The sequence below is a fragment of the Manacus vitellinus genome, unplaced genomic scaffold (genome assembly GCF_001715985.3).
Source record: "Manacus vitellinus isolate BGI_N305 unplaced genomic scaffold, ASM171598v3 scaffold_51_pilon, whole genome shotgun sequence".
In the NCBI taxonomy this organism is placed as follows: Eukaryota; Metazoa; Chordata; class Aves; order Passeriformes; family Pipridae; genus Manacus; species Manacus vitellinus.
This window is the reverse complement of record NW_021940620.1, coordinates 4,975,817-4,994,310: the sequence shown is the minus strand read 5'-3', so window position 1 is coordinate 4,994,310 and position 18,494 is coordinate 4,975,817. Positions and strand designations below refer to the sequence as shown.

The following is an 18,494-nucleotide window of genomic DNA, read 5'->3' as shown; positions in this document are numbered from 1 at the left end:
AAAAGGTGGAAGAGGAGCATGATAATGTTTAACTGCCTGTCCTTGAGCCTGGATAATTTCAATCCTGGAATGCCTGTCTGGTGGTGCAGGGAAGGGGGCTGCTGCAATCCCCAGAGGTTTGGTCCTGTTCAGGTGACTGTACCTGAGAGTGTGCCAAAGGAGAAGGGCATTCCGTGAATGCCTGCTGACTCCAGAGAGCATCTCTGTGCCAAAGCAAGAGTTTTGCATTTCTGGTATCTGGGCATCCCTGATTTGTCCCCCTGATTACAGAAAGCCACATGTGTATAGAAAAATCTCCTGCCAGACTCCCTCCAGTTAGCAGAGGGGATCATTTCAGAGCCTTAGTCCAAGCAAACTCAATCTCATTCACCTGGTGAGGAACGGGCACACTTGGATTCCCCACTTTCTGGTCTTTCATTCTTTTTCTGGCCCTTGTCTGTGCTAGTCTGTCTATCAGAGCCTAGGGGCTGTCTGGCCCTGGCCCTAGAGCTGCTGCTGAAGAGCTGCTCCCTGGAGCCAGGAGGGCTGCAGACAAACCACTTGTGTCCTGCTGAGCCAACATTCAATTATCTTGTAGGAACAGACCCTGAGGAGATGTTTCCTTCAAAAGGCTTTGCCCCTCTCTGGGCTCGTGATGCCAGAGCTGCTGCCCACAGCGGTGGGTGCAGGCTAGTCAGTGTCTGCATCATCCCCTCTCTCCTTTCCCTCCACAGATCTGGTGAGCAGCTATTCTATGACCCCTCCTACTCTCAGCATCACCGAGGAGGAACACGTCATCAACGCCAAGGACACGCTGACCATCACCTGCAGGTAAGGCACGAGCAAGCCTGCCTCTGTCTAGACTGCTTTTACCTGGTGAGTGTTGGAGGACTAGGCAAGGAGAGCCCTCCAGGGACACCTTGGCTGCAGTACACCTGCAGATTAGCATGTCTGCTTAGAAATCTTCCACATTCACCAAGGGTGAACTCATCTAATTAATTCATTGAAAAAGAAGCAGAAGACGTCTCCGAGGAGGCAGTGATAACCTCTGCTGTAGTCCTGCAGGCAGAAGGAAGATAGAGAAACATTTGCATGATCTGATAGCTTTGTTGTAAGCTCTTCAGGGAAACTGGCCTCCCTGATTCTCCTTGTCTTTCTCTGACATTGATTATTCTCATCTCCTCGGGGCTGCTAGGATTGGAGTTCTGGTTTCTAAATCTAGTGGTACGTTTGGGGGACGTTGAGAAATACCCATGTGAGAAGGCAAGGCTGCACTTAGTGGTGTCTGTAAGAGGCTTCCAGCTTTTCTAGGAAGCTGGGATTTAATGCTTTGCCTTGTACACATTGGGGTGAGGAAAAGCCCCGGCCAGACCAGGTCAAAACCCTGTGAGAGGACCTGGAGAATCTCAGGTGGTTTTGAGACTGACTCTAAGAAAGTGATGTGCCTGAACTGATTTATCCATGCTGAGACACTTGGCTGTACATGTTTTCAGCACAACCCCCTATCTAGGAAAGTTAAAAAAAAAAACAAACAAGTGGGAGAATTGCCCAAGGTCAATTTTCCTGGAGTTTCCCTTTAGCAGCTGAAAGCAGATCCTTGCTTGGGATCTGAGTGCTGGGCCCAATGGGGCTCTAAATTCAGCGTGGGCCTCAAATGGGTGTTCCTCAGTGTTATATATAACCACAGAGCAATTACTGCAAACACTTGGCTGGCATTGTGTTCATGTCTTGTCACAAACATATTTAACTTTTCCTGGAACAGATGGTATTGCTTTTCCTTTGTGAATCAGTTCATAGCCAAGGCAGAGGGACAGAGGAAAGGTTGTTGATGGCAATACTGAACTGATTTCACCTGGTCTGGGAAGCTGAGCGGTTGTGGGCTCATTCTCCCAGTGACCTGAGGAACCACGGTGTGTGTTATAGAAAACATGTGAGTTGGAGGACTGCCTGTGACAGTCCATGGAGAACTGTGGTCAGCCTGCTGAGGGGGGCACAGAGGAAAAGGAGGGAATTTGGGGACTCCAGTGCTCTGCCATGGTAGTTCTCTCCACAGATGGATGTGGGAACTGACATTCTCTGTTAAAACCTTGGAACAGGGGAGATTCAGTGCAGTTGTTCTGAATAAGCTTAGAATCAGGGCAGATCCTTTCTCAGCAGTGGCCCAGGGAGGGACATAGAAAGTGGTTTCAAGACTGTGTTGTCTGGAGATTGAGCCAAGGCTAAAGAAAATACTGTAGTTAGAGGTGTGGTAAAAGAAAGTGTCTTCTGCAGTCAAGCATGAACACAGCTTCTTAGCACCATGAAGTGGAAAGCCTTTCTTTTTGGGTATCCCTCCTGGACCTGGATTGCCCTTTCCCTGGGCACTTGTTAGGCATTGGTTAATATGAAGGAAAATCACTGAAGTGGAAAAGAGATGCTCTGATTTCCAGTGCAGAGTGTGCATGGCCTGCCCTTGCAGGGAGCGTTGTACAAGCTACAGAGTCACTGCAAGTGGCAACAAGCTCCCTGTTTGCTGCTGCAGAGCCAAGGCTCAAGTTTCAGGCTCACTAGACAGCATCCATACAGTGCAGTGGCATGGACACAGCTGAGACAAGAAGATCCCTACCCCTGGCTCCCAGTGCTGTGCAGGACTGAACTGCCCAGCCCAAGAACAGCAAGGCCATCTGCAAACAGCATTAAAACCCCTGCAACCCTCTGCCCATGTTGCTCCTTGGCTGCCCCCCACCTCTCCATCCTGGTGTCCCAGATGTGCTCCTTCGGGCTGCGCAGTGTCCTTCACACCATCCACAGGGAGATAAGTCTCTGTATCTCCTGCATAGCTCAGAAGGTTCCCCTTTTCCCTCTGAGCTCTCCAATTCTGTGTTTGTCTGTCTTGAGGAGAAGATTTTGACTGTGGGACACTGTTACTTCATTTGAATGAAAAGTAAATCCTTCCTGGTCTCTAGATCTCTAATTACACCCAGCTGCTTCTCCAACCTCTTCTCTGGACCATGGCCCACCCTGGGAAGACCTGGCTTGGGATAATGGGAACTGAAGGGAAAAACATGCAGACCACCAAGAGAACAGGCAAAGGAGAGGGTGGTGGGGCAGGGTAGGGCAGAAAAAATACAGAATCAAATTCAGGATCCAGGGATTTCCTGCTAAGCATCGTGTTGGAGGTGACTTCAGTTTGACCCTGGTCTTTTCCCTTGAGAGCAATGTCCTCTGGCTGCTCTTCGAGCTGCCCTTGGAGCCAGGAGTACAGGCCTGCTTGAAGCAGTGCTTCAGCAGAAAGATGAGCTCAAAACCCCCCTGTGAGACTCCCTGGAGACCTTTCGAGCTTCACCCACTGAGCGTGAGAGTCCCGCAGCCAACTGTGCTCTCAGGCTCCCTCACAGCAGCCTGGATCTCAGACATCCACAGCTCTGCAGCTCCCCCAGCTCCACAGCCCTCCAAGCCTCATCAGTGACCAGAGTCCATGCCAGGCCATGGGATGAACAATGCCTCTGGAGCTGGGCAAGCTTAAGAGACCCAAGGGCACAACACATACGCAAGAAGCCACCAGATGCTGGGGCTCTGCTTTTGCAAAGGGCATCACATGCAGTCACGTTCCCTTGTCACCCAGCACAATGCACCCTTGAGAGACCCAGACAGAGCAGGGGACCAGTGCAGGAACATTCCCCAAAATACAGATCATGCCAGTGCTGGCTGAGAGCCCCAGCAATGTTTTGATCTAAGCATGTGGCAGAGCCAGGGAAGGGGCTGATGCTCACATAGACAGTGCAGCTTTTATTAGCTCCCATCCTGAGAAGGAAGGAAAGAATACCATGAATCTCTGCATTCAAGCCCTCAGCAGCCTGTGCAGGGGGAAAGCAGAGATCTTGTGCTGTTCCAGCTCATGAATATTGGAGCAGAGCCCACAGGAGCCAGCTGTGCAACAGCAGAAACCTCTGGAGGGTTCAACTGGGTCATGACTGTGCCAGCCCATCCAATCCCATCCTGCAGGTGCTGGGCACTCAGGTGAAGAGCAAACCAAGAAAAAGAAGGGCAAGGTTGTCCTTTGCTGCCCAGTGATCTGTTACCAGAGCTGACTCACAGATGCACAAACCCGTCTGTGGCAGAGGAAGTATTTGACCCCGGAGCCCTCTTGGCTCCTGTGGAGGAAATGAGCACTGTGGCAGGGCTGAAGGAGCCTCAGGATAAGGCAATGCCCCACAAGCACTGCTCCAGAGCGGTGTCCAGGGACACACAACACCTGCTGCACTTTCCTACACGTGTGTGACTGCTGCGAACATCCTTTGTGGTGCTGAGGGAGGATCTGGCTTATCCCTGCTAAGCCACAAAGCCACAGCCAGCTTTGCCCATCATACCACACATGGGAGCTTCAAAGAGGAGTGAAGAAAAGTGGTGCCAATTGCAACATCTTCCTTGAAGAGCATCTGTCCTGAAAAGATTGAGGAAAACAGCTGTGGAGAAGCCTAAAGTGCATCTTTTTCCAGCTGGCATCAGCCGACTCCATCGCCAAGAGGCACATTATCACCGAGCTGAAAGAAAACAACTTGGGAATAAATCCTTGAAGGTGACAGATAGGAGGGAGGGAACCACCCAAAACTGCTGCTTGGACCTTTCCCCAAATGCAGAGAGTAGATACAGAAATAAATCCGTGTGAGCCTGACCTGTCCTGATTCCTGCCTTCCTCTGGTCCTCTTAACCCACCGGTGATGCTAACTTGGACTCACAGTAGTGCCCACACCTCTGTGTCCCCACTGGACCTGGTTGAGCAGCACACATGCAAGGAATGCCTGGGTTAGAGCCGCCCACGGGCTGGTTGGCACGTCTGTTTGCACAGGCCCATCCATGTTTGAATAAATATGTGTCACTCAGTGACTGCAAGCCTTGATGGCTAATGAAAAAAGTAGATCTGATAATGTGTGAAAATCCCAGTGGGTAAACAAACAGAAAGTGGAAACACTGGAGACTGGTAAAATTACCCTCCTCCACGTGGAGTCCCAAAAATACCTGAGCAAATGCAAAGGGCTTTGGGGCTCCTTTACACAGTGGGGGTCTGAAGCTCTTAGCTCTGGGCTGAGAGCAGTCCCATGGCCTGCACTGGTGCAGTGGGACCATGGGCACAGCAGCAATGGCCATGGCAGAGTCCACTGGGTGTTACTGGTTTAGTGATCAGTTTTACTATTATTTTCCCTGAGCATGCATAGGATGGGAAAAACTCAAAATTCAATTTGTATTTTTTTATTGAAGTGCTCATGAGACTCTGGTACTTTGGAGAAGCCTGCTCGTGCTTCACAGACACACGCTGCTGGAGCTGCACTTACAGTCCTGCCTTAGGCACTGATGGCATTTTTAGTGAATGCACCAGTTTGAGCTGGGTCAGAGGGGCTGTGAGGTTGTCCCCAAGGGCTCGTTGCTGCCTCCAGAGCCCTTGTACCTGGTGACATGAGGAGAGTGCAGCACACTGTCTCCGAACTCATCCGCAGCAAGCTGGAAGAGAGCAAAGTCTGCAGGAAGATAAATTAACAGCTGAAGAAAAACACAAAGGGACAGGTCTTGTCCCCATGCTTGGACAGAAATCCTGTCCTCATTGCATCTGAGCCATTGTGCCCTCCAATGGCACCTTATCTCTCTTCCTCCTCGCCATCCCTTGCTGTCTGGATCCAGCTATCAGTGACGGTCACAGTCTGGCTGTGCTTTAAAAGCATCTGCCCTCAGAGCTGCCCTGGAAGAGCCCTGGCAGAGGAGCTGCGTGTGCCAGCATGTCTATTCCCAACTTGAATAATAGATGAACCCAGTTTCCCCTCATGGAGCCAACGGTGCTGACAAAAGGCCATTTTTACCCCACAGCTGTCCCTTACGATGGCTTCTTTTTCCCAGTTTGTTTTTTTTTTTGCATGTACTTAAGTGACTTCCAGCTATACTGGCAAACTTTCAAGTGGGGACTAGGCCTTCCTCTGAAAGGGACTCTGATTCCACAGAAGGAAACTTCCAGCATGGAATAAAAGCTTGTGTTGTTTGTAGTAAACAAGTGCAGTTATAACAAGCTAGGCTGGCGTGTGTGTGCACATGCGAGCTCTGGAGATCCTCAGCTATATATAAATACACACATGCACACTCTATCTGGGGGTTTCTTGTGTTCCTGGACTTTTCTGTCTGTCTTTGGGCTGCTGGTGAACAGGCTCAGTGGTCATGCCCTTAGAGAGGTGTCTGCAGTGTCTCTGCAGAGGTGGGAAGGGGTGGCAGCCCCAGTCCAGCTGTGGTTTTGAGGGGCTGCAGGGTGCTGTAGAGCAAGGGAACCCCCTCCCACAACAGCAGAGAAGGAAACAGCTGGCAGCTGGCCAGAAGGCAGTCAGCTGAGCCTCCCCTGGTTTTCCCTGTGCTGTCTTTTATCCCTGACTCCCCTCCTGCTTTTCTCTTTCTCATTTTCTTTCCAGTCTGCTCTCCTTCCCTCATTCTCCTTCCCACTCCATTCATCACACCATGAGCCCCAGCCAGCAGCTATACTGAGCCAAGGGAAATCATCACATCCATGTGTTTCCCTAATAGCTCTGGACCCTTTTAATAACAAGAGGGAATAGAGAATAAATGCAGCCTTTCCCTCAGGGCCTTGCGTGTTTCCCTGTCCTGGCATTCGTACCAGTAGGACAGTGTCATGGGACAGAGGGGTCTGCTTTTGAGTGGGCTGATACCTTACAGCTTAGCATGGCCAGAGAGGTGGCCTGGGGAAGAGGAGAAGCCTCTGCTTGCCCTGTGATTAGGGAAGCTGCTTGCCATTTCCTCATGCCTGATTTTTCCCTTGGAGGATGGTCATTCCTCCATGCCTCAGCCCAAGAGCGGTGTCTGGCTGGCTGGGCCACGTGGAGGTGAGCGCAGAGTCACCACCACATTCACCACCCTAAGCTAATGCTCCTCTTTGCCCTTGTCTAGAGGCCAGCACCCCTTGGAGTGGTCGTGGCCCGGGGGCAAGGTGGACCCTGCTGGGAAGGAGGAGACCGAGTTGGTGGCCTCAGCAGCCCCCAGCAGCGGCCGGGCGATCCGAGAAGAGGACTGTGAGGGGACCGGCACGAAGCCGTACTGCAAAGTCCTGGTGCTGACGGAGACGCAGGCGAACGACACGGGTTACTACCGCTGCTACTACAAGTACATTGATGCCAAAATCGAGGGCACCACAGCGGTGGGCACCTACGTGTTTGTAAGAGGTAAGAGCCATCGGGATGTGCACCTGCAGGCTGGGGGGCTGGGGGCAGCCAGTGCACCGTAATATCCGAAAGATTAAAAACCTCAACGTGCCTCCCAGGCTGCTGCAGGCTTGGGGAGGGGGCCAAGGGCTGGTTCCCTGTACTTCCAGGGAACCAATATCCGTCCCCGGCGGCAGCGCCTGGGATTCAATTTCGTCCCATCCTGGGGGCATCGCTCCAGCCAGGCTGGAATGCAGGAATTTAAGCAGTGAGAGCCTGGTCTCAGAGATGTTTCACCACTAAAAAAAGCACAGGAGTTATCTTCTGGGCAGCTGGGGGCACCCCAAGATGCTGGTGGCTATGGATGATAGCATTCCATGAAGCTGAGACTGAGGGAGGGAGAGGATGAGTGGTACAAACACACCATGCATCCTCCTGTTCCCTGGCCTGATGGCTTGAGCCACTCCACAGTGGCAGATCCACTCCTCTCCACACTGGCTCCTCTCCAAACTGTGCAGGGGGTGCCTGCACAGGCAGGATTATGAGATGTATTTTGGAGGAGGAGGGATGTTCACCAGGCTTTGGATTGGAACCCCAGCTCAGCAAGTGTCTGCAGGGCCAATACTCATCCTCTCCATGCCCCAGGGGTTCCCCCTCCGCTGTCTCCCCCCCTGCTCAAAGCAAGATAAATGAGCCCTGTCCCCTGGAAACAGTTGGCTGAGCTATTTCTCTTTCCGCCCCCATTTATTAGTTGGTGCAGTTGTCATGAGCCAGGCAGGTCATGACATATAAGATGCATTTTTCAGAAGTCCCAGGGCAAAGCCAAATTTGCCTCTGCAACTATGCAGAGAAAAATGCAGGGGCAAATCAGAAAAGCTGGACAGCTGCTGGAGAGGAATTGAGGTCTGTTTGGGCAATTGCCTCCTCTCCCCATGGGCTCTGCTGCCCACCCTAAAACAGGACAGAGCCTCCCTGGATCACAGGCATCTGTGAGTTGGACAGGGGTGTTCAGACCCTCTAGAGTGTTTTAACAGGGTAGAGGTAGAGAGCTTCTTACACACACTGAAAATGTGTACAGCCTAACGTACTTTCATGCTTTTGAGTGCTTTTGCAAGAACCTGATTTTCTTTGTGATCCAGCAAACACCACTTTGCCCCTTGACCCACCTTCTCTCACCTCCAGTCTCTCTGCAGCTCACTAGTGTCTCTCCTACTTACCAGAGAGCAGCAAGTGTGCACATGGTGCAGCTTAGGGGCAATAAATCCCAGGTTGTCAGGGCCCGTGGGACCCACAGTGCCTGCGGACAGCATGTGTGCAACAGATCCTGCCAACACCTCGCAGCATTGCTGTGCACAGGGCTACACAGCACATGTTCATACTGCTTCCAATCAGGCTGTCCCCTGTTATGGTTATCAGGCATGTAGGAAACCTCAGAATCTGCCTTTCCAGACAGGACAGGCTTTCAGGCAGGAGAAGGGACATGTCAGGAAAACCCAGGCATACAGTAACCACAGCCATTGCAGAACATCCAGATAAAGCCCTGCCTGTTCCTGCTGAACTGGGCTGCAATGTGAAACTGTCCCTGGAGAGCTTGGAAGGGCTGATGTAAGTGTCAGGGATGTTTGGAGACAGCATGATCAGACCACAGCTTTATCCATCAACCTCATTTCTCATGTTAAGAGCTTGGTGGAAGTGCCGGGAGCAAAATATCTGTGCTTGGCTGGAAAAATGGGTTCTTTTGTATTTTACCTGCAGCTCAGTTCTTAAATAAACTCTCCACACATATCTTTCCTTCCCATGTGTCTGGTTAGGTGTGTATGTTATTACAACTACAGATAGCACTGTAGACATATAGAATGCCTCATCAGGGTAGGATAGGATATGCACAGCCCACATCTCATAAAGCTTAGCATATATTAATGAAGAAGATGCTAAATTATTCCCATTCGACCCATTAAGACAGTCTTAAGAATATTTGTGATGTAGTCAGAGAGGGGAGTTAGTGCATGAATCACAAGCTCATTGGCAGCAGGACCAGCCCAGTAAATCAGTTAGTTCTTGGCTGCCATCTGAGCTTGAAGGGGACCTCATAGTATCTCACCTCTGGCATTTGTGCACCTCCTCCCTCTCACATGCCCAGGGCTCAGGAGAGGAATGAAGAACATGTTCACACGGGGAAACAAATCTGTGATTTCAGCAATCCTGTGGCAGCACAAGACCGCAGGAAACACAGATAAGAACTCTCTGGGCAATCCATGTTTTCGTAAGAGCTGACCAATACAGTTTTCTGAGTGTGGTTTCTTTCACCTAAGCTGTAGAAAAAAGAGATTCATGCAGATTCATACAGGTCTTTGTAGCATGACTAGCACTGAAGCAACAGCTTTATAGGTCAAAAATTAAAGTATTCCCTTCTGCAATTAACAGTGGGAGCACTGGGTTGGACTGGGTTGGACCCAATGTGATTTGAGCTACATGACCCCCAAATGGGGATTATTTCCAAATTCATCTTTGACTTGTTCTTTTAGTTGGGCATCTTTAGGGGCTGGGTAGCAGAGGGAAAAATTCTTGAGTTGGATAACCGATGTCCTCATGCTACAGTCCCTTGAAATCAATGCTTTAGCTGAAACCCAGGTGAATAAAGACTAAATGTAGTCCTTAAAAAGATAAAGGCCACTGGGATCATTTGGTCTGATTCCAGCATATCAGAAGCCATAAAATCTCCCCTAGCAGGTCTCTGAGGCAGACCCATGTCTCCCAGATAGAAGCCCACTACCTCCTTACAGAGTTGCCTTCACCCAGGGGGCAATTTCTATGAACAAAGCCAATCATGACCGTGTGCTGGGTGGACATTTACAGAGACACGACTGGCAACACCACACCTTGGAGACACCATTCCCTGTGGGAAACGGCAGGCAGGGGCTGATTCTACAGAATAAATCGTCCATCATGGAAGCTCTGCCAGAGGACACCAAGCAGCCTCACAATTCTTTGTCTCTCCCAATTCTGTCTTCATTCCCTTCAGTCACTCGACATGCTCATTCCATGTCGAGTGTAGCGTAACATCCCCGGCCTTGCTAAGTCATTTCAGTGATTATTTTTGGGTGGTTTTGCTCTTCCTGTCAATATTTGTGCCTGCAGCAGTTGGGCGGTAGTGGGGTGGCAGCCCTGGAAAGCTCAGCTCATCTGTTTATCTGGCTGCAGGATGACATCTGCATACCATTCCGCTGGGGATCACTTCCTCGCCCTGGAAGGTCGCGCTGCACCAGGGCGGCACAGCCCCACACCGCCCCTGCCGCGGGGCCACGCTCACCAGCTGGGCAGGCGCCGAGCCCAGGACACAGCACACTGGCTTCACAAAGGGTCAGACCCAGGCAGAGACCTTGAGGGGGCCAGGAAAGGGGAGGTCATTTCCAGCACTGCCCAAACGTCACACAAATGCCACTGCACCGGTGCTGTGTTTGGTGCGGAGGAGCCGGCTGACTCCCTTTGCATTCCCAAGCTCCAGGTGTCTCCTCTGACTGTCACATGTGGCAGATGGGGCCATCCAGCTCCACACCACTCCCCCTGGCAAGCTCATGCTGTGCTAAAGAAAGTCAGAAAGCCTTTTTCTGCTGGTTGATTTCTTTTCCCAGTTTTTTCTTGCCTCTGTTTAGTCGTTGTTCTTGTATCTCTCCTTCAGATTTTGAACAGCCATTTATCAACAAGCCAGAGACCCTCCTCATCAGCAAGAAGGAGAACACTTGGGTACCATGCCTTGTGTCCATCCCAGATCTTAACGTCACACTGACCTCGGTGAGAGCTCGGCCAGGGGGAGACTCTGGACTGAGATGTATTGCATTTGTTCTGCATTTGTAATTGCCTGAGTGGAAGCAGGACAGGCACTGCCAGGAAAGGAAAATGCATGGGATAAATTTTCCATGGAAAATACGAGCCATTGGCTTCCTTGTTTTATTTGCTGGTTGAAGCTGTGTTGTCCAGTTCCCTTGGGCAGACCCCACGGGTTTCCTGCCAACCTTGCTTCTCTTCCCTGGAGCTCTATGAAACAAAACAAGACTTTGTTTTAAACCCATTTCCCCACAGCATCCCCCGTTTGCCTGGTCTCTGTGATCTACAACCCCTTTAGGTGGTCGGCATCCCCACGGGGGAGGAGGCTGCAGCCCTGGGGCTCAAGACTAAAAACAGCTCTGTTATCAGTTTGCTTTTGCCTCTTTTTCCCTTTTTTTTTTTTTTTTTTACAATGCAAATACATCCTTCCAGGATGAGTGTTACTATTGTACAAAGGCCTCCAGGGACACTCTGGGGGCCAGGGGCCTTTCCCTTGCCCGGGAAGGACACTACCCAAGGTCAGCACTCATCCCAGTGGGGCTGATGTTTGGGATACCAGCATCAGTTTCCTTAGCTATCTCTAGAAGTTTCCATTCCTGGAAGTCTCTGGCCTGCTCTGCAGATGGAAAGGCTCGTGGTGCAGGATGCGGCTGCTCAGGGTAGAGGGGAGGCAATTCCTAGATGACAAACCCTCGGGAGGAGAGGGCAGGAGGCCAGCACAGATGCTGCATCATTTCTTCCCACAAAAGGGAAGTAAAGTCTGGAAGGGGTGGGGTGGAAATGTTGTTACCCTCTTATTTCAGTTGGCAAAATGTTGATTTTTCCAGCAAAATTTCTATATCCACCCTGACGGGAAAAGCATTTTCTGGGACAACAAGAAGGGAGTGCAGGTACCGACACACATGATCAGGGACTTCTTGTTTGTCCAGTGTGAGACTGTCATCGACAAGAAGGTCTTCAAATCCAATTTCTTCATCATCCATATAGCAGGTGAATATTTGGGAAGGTGCAGGGGAGCAATTTGGGTCACTCTGCTATGGTCCTCTCTGGCTACACAGACTCTGAATGGTGCTTATATCTCCTCTACTGTGTGTCAGAAACACACACCAAGCAGCAGGAGGTCATACCCAAACCTCCTGTAAGTGCACAGTCTGAGTCAAGGAGTTAATAGATCAGAAATGGTTTTTTGTTGCCTATTCTGCCTCAGGGAGCGAGCTGTACGACATCCAGCTGTATCCCAAGAAAGCCATGGAGCTGCTAGTGGGAGAGAAGCTGGTCTTGAACTGCACAGTGTGGGCTGAGTTCAACTCTGGCGTCCGCTTCCAGTGGGCTTACCCTGGAAAACAGGTACCAGCAAACAGAGCAGCTCCCCGTGTTCTGAACCATTTCTGTCTGAATCATCCCCTCCTGCCCATTCATTGTTCCCTCTTCACATCATTCACAAGGCTCTGCTTCATGGTCCTACCTATGCTGTGCCCTGGACATCTTGGTCAGAGTGTTTTCCCATTTTTCTCTCTTGCAGTAGAAGGCAGACAGAGGGAAGACCCCTTTTCCTGGCAGAAAGCTACCTCTTTGCCGAGGTGTTATTGCTCTGGGGCTCTCCTGGGAAAACACTGGATTCAATTCCACCAGTGCAAATCCAGAGCAAAAATAATTGGCTTAAAAAGAACTACTCTAGTAACACAGCCCTCGTTACCAAGAGCCTGCAAGGTGGTCCCTTCCCCACTTTGTTTTCCCCTTGTTGTAGCCTCTGGCTCTTGGGAATGGTGAGACAGGGGAGTCCCCTGATGGCATCACTTAGTTCATGTAGCTATAGGGCTCCCAGCCTGGTTCCTGGGCTGCAGATAAGAGCAAAACATGTGCTAAGCTCTGACCTCAGCCTCAGGCAGTCAGTACACAGGACATGTTGCCTTTCCATCCCTGAGGCTGGCAGTCAGTTGTGGAGAAACCTGTCCAGGTAGAGGCAAGCACTTGGCAGCAAGAATCAGAGCTATGAGGAGCCCATGCACACAGCTCCATCCCACCGATGTCTTTCATCCCCTTCCCCTCTGTCGTCTCCCGCAGACACAGCGAGCAGTGGTGGAGTCCGAGCGCCACTCCCTGCAGACACACACGGAGCTCTCCAGCATCCTGACCCTCCACAATGTCAGCCAGCAGGACCTGGGCGAGTACAAATGCACTGCCACCACCGGTGCCCAGATGCTGGAGGAGAGCACCGACGTCATCGTGCACGGTACAGCACCTTCCTCTGCCTCACAGAGCCAAAGCCAGAGCTGAGCTGCAGCAGAGCCCATCCCCAAGCTGCCTGGGCAGTGCTTGTCCCAAGGCTCAGCAGAGCAGCTCCTGCACCTCCATCCACTCTGCTGTAGTGAGACCCAGCCTTCCTCCAGTCCCTTAGCCCTTCTATGTCCCAGCACCACACTGGGAGCACGATCACATTCAGCAAGGTGCTGAGATGACAAGGGAGAGAGGTGCCAACGCCAAATTGGCCCAAATGCAGCAGGATGGCAGGACACGAGTCTCATGGCCCTGCAGCAGATGCAGTGCCCCTGTGGCATGGCTGGCCTGGGAGGCACCAGCTGCAGGAGCACAAGGCATCACTGGCACTGGGTGGCTGTGTCCCAGCAGCAGGACCAGTCTCCCTGTGTCCCCAGTGGTTCCCAAGAGGGAGGCAGAGGCAGCTCTTCAAGTGCCAGGATCTCAGCTGCCCTGCCACGACACCGTCTTGTCCTTGGTCATTGCTGCTGGGCCCTGTGGAGAGCAGCAGAGCTTGGTGACAGCCTGTCCCTTTGTGCTCTCCTCCATGCTCACTTTTTTTCTTGCAGAAAAGCCCTTCATCAACGTGGAGTGGAGGAAGGGCCCGGTGATAGAAGCCACTACAGGAGATGAAGCCGTGAAGCTGCCAGTGAAAGTTGTGGCTTACCCCCCACCAGATTTCCAGTGGTAACTCACCTTTCTTAGCCTGAGCTGCTTTGTCCTCTCCTTCTTCCCTCTGCCAAATGGGAAAGCCTAGCCTGGCCCCCTTGCTATGTCCCTCTGTGGTCACATTTTTCCACCTATGGGAGTAATTTCTCCCAAATGCCCTGACTCTCAACTGCACAGCCTTGGCTTGGCAGCTCTACACTGTCTGGAGTAGCCAAGCAGAGCACCCACAGGAGCTGTCCCTCTTGTCCCTCTGCTGCCCAGAGGTGCAAGGTAGTGAGGTGGGCTGTGTGCAACATCGTGCTGCACTTCCACCAGAGCTGGCCGGAGCTGGGAGCTTTGCACTCACTCACTGCTCAGGGCAGAGCCACAGCATCCCCAGCCCCACACGCATCCATGTGAGTTGATGCACAGATCTGTAACTTAGGTCCAGGGAAGGCCCAGTGTCCTCCCCAGAGAGGTCCTCAGTGCTAGCAAGGGGCACCTCGACTGTGCTCTAGCGGGGACCAGCAAACCCCTGCCCAGCTGCCAGTGGGACACTTCCTCCCCATGGCTGCATTTTCTCTCTGCCTCCCCGCAGGTACAAGGATGGAAAGCTAATTCCCAAGCAATCTCAATCTTCAATGCAGATCAAGGATGTGTCGGAGCAGCACGCCGGGACATACACGCTGGTTCTGCGGAACAGGCTGGCGGGGCTGGAGAAGCACATCAGCCTCCAGTTAATCGTCAATGGTAAGGGAGGGCCAGGGCTGGGCTGGGGGGGGGCAAAGCTGAACCCACAGCCCCAGCCTTTGGGCTGCTCCAAGACCAAGTCCCCATTGCTGTCCTAAAGCAGTTGGTACATCATCTCTTCCTCTCCCATTGCTGAGGGACTCTCTGGTTACAGTGAGGCTGGTTCCTTCTGGCTTCATTCCTGGCTCCATCACTTTGGGCAGGGTATGTCCTTGCTCAGGGGCCACTTCCCAGTTGCAGTTGGAGATGCTGCTGAGGGTGACCCTGACTGATGCGGACTTGAGGGCAGGGCAGCTGCCACACACGTGAAGTCTTGATCTGGAGTAGTTCCTCTGAGTGGGAAGCTCCTGGGGAATTTTCCCGCAGCAGAAACTGGTCCCTGTCATACAGGATCCAGATGGAAGGGCACTGCTGCTTGGATATGTGCCTCCAGCAGGCTCTGTGGCCCTGGACTGGGGGCTGCCAGACAGTGCTTTGAGCCCTGCACCATCCAGACAGAGGAAGGAGAAATGATGTCACTTGAATCTGCCTAAGAATAACCTGCTGTGCCTTGCAGGCCTGAGCTGTCCCGAGAGCTGGAGAGCTGTAGTGCCCACACTTTCCACAGACAGGTCTGGGAAGGGCTGTGCCTGGCATGGGGAGGGAGTGGCTGAGCCTGCAGCCGCTCACAATGTCACTCTGATCCTTGCAGTCCCTCCACGCATCCATGAGAAGGAAACCTCTTCCCCAAGCATCTACTCCAAGAAGAGCCCCCAGGCCCTCACCTGCACTGTCTATGGCATCCCAGCACCAGAGGTGATCCAGTGGCAGTGGAGGCCATGGATGCCATGTCGGATGTTCTCCCGACGCAGCCTGTAAGTGCCATTTCTTCCAACACCTGTGTCTTCCCAAGCCACCAGTTTGGCATTATGGGCTTTTTGTGACTGTGGTTGTGCCCCAGACCCCATCTCACTTCTGCTCTTCCACCCATGACATGGCACAAGGAGGACAGCACTGACTGATAGCTCAGAGCACTGTACACCCACTCACCTCATGGGGAGGCAGAATGGAGACACCTGTTCTCAGTGTAGGAGTTTTGCCCAGACTGGGTAGTCCCAGACACCAACAACTTCCACAGTGTCCCCTGCATCCTCAGTCATCTACATCTGTCAGTGGATGTCCATGGCACAGCCACACCTCACAGCATCTGCAATAAAACCACTGATCATTGTGCTAATGGGGAAACTGAGGCAGATTGGAGGAGAAACTGTTCCAGACCCTTGGTCAGACCCCAAGACAGCAACTGGGGCTCATCCCATTCCTGCCCTGAGGTCCCCATGGTTTTTCTGTCCTATGTCTTTTCCTGGGTAATGATGGAAGCAAAAGTGCTCATAGGCAGCTGCTGCTTGTGGGGAAGAATTACTGAATCCTGGGAAAGTACCAGACCTCTGGATGGTTTTCCAGGAGGGTGTTTGTGCCAGCAGCACCAATAGGTAGGCATGAAGGGTGCCTGCTCACTGCCTGTGCCCTGTGAAGCTGGGACAGCACCAGGCAGGGCTGCAGTGGCATTTTTTAATGACAGCCTCACAGGAAGAAGAAAAAGGGATGCTGGGGAGTTGTAGCCAGAGCAGTCAGGGTGGAGAACATCAGGGTGCCTGGAGGAAGCCAGGTCCTGCAGCCCTGTGCAGGCTTTTGCCAAGCCAGGGATGCCAGAGAGCTTTCTATTGCATGCAAGTGCACTGTGGCCCTGTCAGGAAGCAGAGGGACCTGTGAATTATGAGCACTGTCTCCCAAGGCCCCCGTATTTCTGCCTAGCATAGCTCCAGAGGATGCAGGAGGCTTCTTTCTAGCTTCCTGTTGTTTACACAGCTCACCAGTATGTTTGCCCCACCAAGCTCTGCCTCACACACACCCTTGCCACTGCTCCTGGGCAGCTCCACTCAGCTCCACCTTGCTCCCCTGCTACCCTAAGCCTCTCCCTCCACTCCTCCCACTCTGGATTTTGGGCAGACCTTCCCATCTTCCTCCTCAACCTGCATTCCAGAAGCACCCTGCAGCCTGCAGCATCCCTGGTCCCCGACAGATTTGGGCACTTCTCCCCAGTCGCCTGTCTCAGGCTGAAGAGGTACCACCATCCCCCAGCAGCACCTTTACTTGGGATATGTCCCTCCTGCTTTTTGTTGAATCAGGGGCAGCAGGAGCACCCCTGGGTGCTGTGCCCTTAGATGTTGTACCATCTGCTCTCCAGGCCAGCACCAGCCAGTCGGTGGCATCCCTGACTCTCAGTCCCAGTAGGGCTTTAAGGCCTTGGTGCTGAGCAAAGTGACATCAAGAGCTGCCCTAGGCACATGTGAACTGATTTCAACCCTGCCTTTCTCCACTCAGGAAGGAAAGATGAAGTCCCAGGGCTGAGGGTGAAGACACTGCCTGGGACACCTGTATCTGTTCTCTGCCTCAGTTTTCACATGTACAGATTTTTGCCTCACTGGTGGTTGCAGAGCACCCTTATTAAGCACATCAGAACTGTGTAACCGAAAGACCAGGGAAATTTTGCGGAGTTGTAGATCAGGGACATCAATCCTCAGACACAAAGCTACTTTCGCTGCCTTTTACCCAGCTGACCACCTCCCCATCTCTCTCCTCTTTCTCCTGCTCCTCCCTGGCTGCTGGATTAGCAACAGCAGGCACCGGGCAGCAAGACGCCATCAGCGGGACCGGATGCCCGAGTGCAAGGACTGGAAAGACGTGACACAGCAGGATGCAGTGAACCCCATCGAGAGCATTGACACCTGGGTGGAGTTCGTGGAGGGGCGTAACAAGGTGAGGCTGTATCTCAAACCCATCCTGGGGCAGGGAGCTGGAGACAGACACAGAGGTCCTTTGCCATCATCCAGCAAAAGCAGGCTGGAAAGGAGCCTGGCAGAGACAGATTTGGGGAGAGCTTCACACCTCTGCTTCTAAAATGAACCATCAGCAGCCATTCCCAGCCCTGGGGCTCTGCAGTATCAGGCAGCCCCAGGTAGAGGGAGAGCTGTCATCTCTGACAAATTACCCTGTGACCAGAGAGGTTCCCACCAGGGCTGGTTGCACAGGAGGGATTACATGGATTGCTGTTGAACACAGGGCATCCAGCTAGGGAGGGCATGAGGGATGTGTGCTATGAGGGCTCCCTTGGCCATTTCTGAGCACAGGCTGGTCTTGTAGAGCCAAACCCTGCAGAGCAGGGCAAACCTGGGCAGGAAAGCAGGAGTCACAAACTGGCCAGGAAATCCCTGGCCCTGGGAATGTTCATGTGTCTGGTGGGGCATTTCATCCAGCTGTCCCCAACCCAGGGGGGTGAGGGTGGTATGGAGATGGTGGCATCCATCCACTGCAGGTTTGTGAGTGAGATCACGTGTGCTCCACAGAGCCCACTTCTCCATCACAGCATTTCCTTTCTGGAAGGAACCTCTCTCCCTCATTGCAGTGTGTAGTGTGTGACCTGCTTGCTGCCTGTTTCTTTCTGCCTCTCTGGTAGCCGTGAGTGTCAGGTCTGCGCCGTGACGGGGTTCCTGTTCCCGCTGGTGTCGGGCACCAGCCGCTCACAGGGGGATGCAGAACAAACAAATGGGCCCCTGTTTCCGAAAGTCACTTCCTGTTTTCCTACACACCTCTAAAGGCACTTCCCGTCCCCTGGCCTGGCTGGGAGTTCATCACTCTGCCAAAAGAGTGGCAAGAGCAGATGGTTCTCCTCCCAGGGCAACTGAAGGGAGAGGCAGCGGTTGGTGTCCCCCAGGGAGGAAAGCACGGGTGGTGGGAGCTCCTGAGTGAGAAGCCCTTGCGTCCCTCTCCAGTTGTGACACTCATCTTGGTCTTTTTTGATCTTTCCCTATTTTCCTCATTCTCTCC

At 52.5% G+C, this 18,494-nt stretch overlaps 1 protein-coding gene across 1 annotated transcript in view; it reads left to right on the top strand.

Annotated features, from left to right (window-relative positions):
* The first annotated feature begins 716 nt into the window (after positions 1-716).
* Positions 717-18,494, top strand: part of FLT4 (fms related tyrosine kinase 4) — a 36,577-nt gene continuing 18,799 nt past the window's right edge. Inside the window, exons 1-10 of the mRNA XM_029962972.1 lie at positions 717-810; positions 6,898-7,169; positions 10,828-10,940; positions 11,801-11,963; positions 12,181-12,320; positions 13,038-13,206; positions 13,799-13,916; positions 14,476-14,627; positions 15,319-15,481; positions 17,282-17,426. Of these exons, the coding sequence (XP_029818832.1) occupies positions 734-810; positions 6,898-7,169; positions 10,828-10,940; positions 11,801-11,963; positions 12,181-12,320; positions 13,038-13,206; positions 13,799-13,916; positions 14,476-14,627; positions 15,319-15,481; positions 17,282-17,426 (1,512 nt within the window). The 5' untranslated portion in view covers positions 717-733. The remainder of the gene's footprint in view (positions 811-6,897; positions 7,170-10,827; positions 10,941-11,800; positions 11,964-12,180; positions 12,321-13,037; positions 13,207-13,798; positions 13,917-14,475; positions 14,628-15,318; positions 15,482-17,281; positions 17,427-18,494) is intronic.